The following is a 3,776-nucleotide window of genomic DNA, read 5'->3' as shown; positions in this document are numbered from 1 at the left end:
AACCAATCAAATTTTGTGAAGACAAGCGACCTGAGAGCGCGATTCGTAACGCTGCGATCACTATCGGGTCCGGTGTGTCGGGTTTCACCCTGGCTGAGATGACAGCCGTTAATCGCTGTAGTTTGTCGCTCCCCGTGTGTCGAGCCCTTTAATCGCTGTAGTTTGTCGCTCCCCGTGTGTCGAGCCGTTTAAGGCTCATGTTGAGTACTACAAGGTTGGGATTCACATTGGTGTCACTCCCATTTCTGCCTACTTTTTTCTACAGAGCAAAGTTTGTGAAAACTACTTTTAACTTTCTTTCATAGTTTTAAAGTTCATTCACCATGAAACTCTGTCCTAAATCTAGATAGTACGCTGATTCTATGGTATGGTGAATGGGATTGGTGAAGAACCCATGTGGGGGGCCTCATAAGTGGATCATTCCTCTCTCCAAAAACAGTCGTCAAACCTTWGTGTCTCTCAGATGAAGGACACAAGATTAGAAACACTTAGTGTTCTGAGCTTTTCAGGATCCATAAAGGGGTCCCCAAGAATTATTTTTCTTTGACTGCTCAGTGCCAGGCAGTGGCTTAAGTAGAGTGAAGAAGTCTTTAATTCAATGCCACAGGCATCACACAGACCATTGTTGTGGAGTCCATCACCATTTTGTGGCAGTTTGAGCAGTTTATGCCCAGTTAGGACTACGTCAGATTTGGGCCATGTATCAGTTCCTGTGCCTATCTGACACCATGTGACTCAGTAATGACCAAGATTCTGAAGATATAACAAAAACATAAAATAAGCCAAAACATTTTGTTACTTGCAGTTTGGAGTTCATATGACCAAATTCAAAGATTTCATTACAGTGCCCACTATTGGTTGGCGTGTCTGATTATTTTTCTCCACCATACATGTAAGGCCTGTTCACTGTAAATATATTTGGCATAGTCCTTGTGGTTTGGGCTGCAGTATGAGTTTTACGGACTGACAAAGAAAATTAAAACAATGTAGAATAAAAAAATGGAACAGAATCAAAATGCTGCTTTGTTTCAGCTGGTTTCCCCTTGCTCCGCGGGGCTTGGACCCCTAATGATAATAAAAAATGCAATAGATTCAATAGGGCTCCATGCTCCGCTGGATGCATGGAAATGGTGCTGCTTTGCAGTTGCGTTCCATCGTTCTACAGGCTTGGATCAATAATAATAATAATAATAATAATAATAATAGGAACAGATAAAATAGGTTTCCATGCATAGACTGCATAGAAACGCTGATGCACTGTAGCTGTGTTCCCCTGCTCGGCGGGCTTGGACCCCTAATAAAAAAACAAAACAGATTCAATAGGGTTCCACGCTCCGCGGATGCATGGAAACAATGCTGCATTGCAGCTGCGTTCCCCCTACTCCGCAGGCTTGGACACTTAAACATAAACTAGTTTAACATAATAGAGTAGTAAAGCACAACTAATTCTACCTGATGAGAGGCTGATGTAAGGCAACCAGTGAGGCGTGTACAGAGACACAGATGACAGACAGGTGGAAGTAGTCAAACATTACTGGAACGTAGTGATGGAGGCCAGTTCGGGGGTGGAAGTGGAGACCGAGGGTCCGACTGCTGATGAGGGGAACAGTCACAATATCTGCCAATCTGACAGAGTAGAAAAAAACCAAAATTAACTTAACACACACAGACATACAAATTATGTATACATACAAATTATATATATATACACAATATAAAATGGAAACAAGCATATTTTTTTTATTACTTAAAATCAAATGTTTATTTTTATTCACAACATTAGAAAGTTAATTTGACCAAAACTGATTCAGCAGTAAATAGAATAAAAATAACATATATACTGTATATATAAAAATGCATAAATATAAATATATCATTTGAGCATTAAGAGTCCTTGTATGGCTCTTTGTTTTGTTTTGTGTTGTTTTTCATTTCAAAATAAAACAAAGAAAGAGTGGTTTTCTTTTTTTTCTCTTGCATTAAAACTAAATAAATCAAAAACTACAATAGCAAAATTGAAAAGAGGCTACTTTTTTCTTTCTTTCTTTTAACATTTAAAGCAAAAACAAACTCTATATTCTGTTTGCGCATCATTTGTTACTTTATGGCAAAACCAGAARTCATCCTGGCCTGAACTCCTCAGGTGTTACGTAAGGAGAGGATGTTCCTCTGATTCTCAAAGACACATTTTGGGTGAAATATGTATTGTCTTTGGAGCTGGAAGTAACTGCTTCTCATGAGAAGAAAAGGAAGAGTATGAGCAATTTGCAATAGCATAGAATAGAATAGAATAGAATAGAATAGAATAGAATAGAATAGAATAGAATAGAATAGAATATAATGTTTATTATCTGTCCCGAACCGGTGGCAGAAATTTTTCTTTGACGTGTTCATTAACAAACATAAGCATATAATAAGCACATAAAAACATATTAAGAAAAAAAGAACATTTAAAAACAGCTTCAGTAAAAGTTATCCAAATAAATCTGCAGATTAATATGGTGCATCAGTACTTCCTGTGTTTTCTTTAACAAAGTACACACACAATGTGAGGATAAGCTGAAGAACCTACTGCTGCTCATTGTCGGTAAAATGCAGATCCAGCTTCAGATGGAAGTCCACCTCACTGAGAGTATCTTCCACCTGCAAACAAGTTTCCATGCATAACATAAAATATGAGAAAAAACAAAAAACAAAAGTAATGTAAGAAAGTGGACTTTGTTGTAAATGTTACTGGATCAAAATGATTCATAACCAGGGGTGGAAAGTATGCATTTACTTGCATTCTGTAATTAAGTATAAATTGTGTGTACCTTATGCTTTTTTTGAGTCATTATTGCAAACTATACTTTTACTTTATATTGAGTAGGTTTTATTTCAAGTTTTTTACAGTTACATTTGAAAACCCATCCTTTACTGAGTAAAAATCTAAAGAAGCAGCAGATTGTGTTGGATCACTTCATCACAGTCGCCCAATCCTGAGCAGCACATTGGTGACAGTGGAGAGGAAAAACTCCCTTTTAACAGGAAGAAGCCTCCAGCAGAACCAGAACCAGAACCAGGCTCAGGACAGGTGGTCATCTGCCTCGACCGGCTGGGTTTGAGGGACAGGAAAGAGACACAGGATGACTTCAAAATAATGATGTGAACTCCTGGACCTGATGGACACACTAAGGATACTCTGGCTTCAAGCTGCTGTTACCTGCAGCAGCCTCACCTGGTGAGTTTAAAACATGCTGTATGAAATAGTTTTATGTAAAACATGACATTCATAGTTTAATTAAGGCTTTGTGAAAACTAGTAACAAGTTGTTCAACTCTGTCAGCCTGTAGATTCACAGATACAGTCCATCAGCTGGTTATTCTCACAATGGCAACAGTCAAGTTGTTTTAATAAAGGTTGGGAAACAAAATCCTAGTGAAATGGTCAGCCATTAAACTGTATCTTACTCCCCCTGTGAAAAGATAACTCCGTCCCAAGGTGAAATTTGAAAATGCATCAAAGTGGGTGTGTGTGGGGGGAGGGGAGGTTAGAGAGCGGAGGTGTGGCCAGGACGAGAGAACGTGACAGCTAGCATTAGCATAATTGATACTACATAGAGAGTGACCACAGTATCGCAGACAGTTACATCTCTGAACGTCTGAGGTGGAGGATTTTCACACCACACCAGCACCGGACAGAGGAGGAGGAGCGCTCCGACAGCCTGACAGAAAAAAATAAAAGCATCACGATCGCTAGTTTAAATCAGGAATAAAAGTAGTTCACCTGTACTAAGA

The 3,776-nt window shown here is 38.9% G+C and overlaps 1 protein-coding gene across 1 annotated transcript in view; it reads right to left on the bottom strand.

Moving 5' to 3' along the window:
* fam135b (family with sequence similarity 135 member B) overlaps positions 1-3,776 on the bottom strand; it is a gene marked incomplete in the record, with an annotated part of 86,586 nt that overhangs the window by 48,493 nt on the left and 34,317 nt on the right. The window contains 2 exon segments of the mRNA XM_014027924.1: positions 1,453-1,626; positions 2,573-2,643. Of these exon segments, the coding sequence (XP_013883378.1) occupies positions 1,453-1,626; positions 2,573-2,643 (245 nt within the window).

The sequence above is a fragment of the Austrofundulus limnaeus genome, unplaced genomic scaffold (genome assembly GCF_001266775.1).
Source record: "Austrofundulus limnaeus strain Quisiro unplaced genomic scaffold, Austrofundulus_limnaeus-1.0 Scaffold699, whole genome shotgun sequence".
Lineage (NCBI taxonomy): Eukaryota > Metazoa > Chordata > Actinopteri > Cyprinodontiformes > Rivulidae > Austrofundulus > Austrofundulus limnaeus.
The sequence above is the reverse complement of the archived record's forward strand: the minus strand, read 5'-3'. Positions and strand labels throughout refer to the sequence as shown.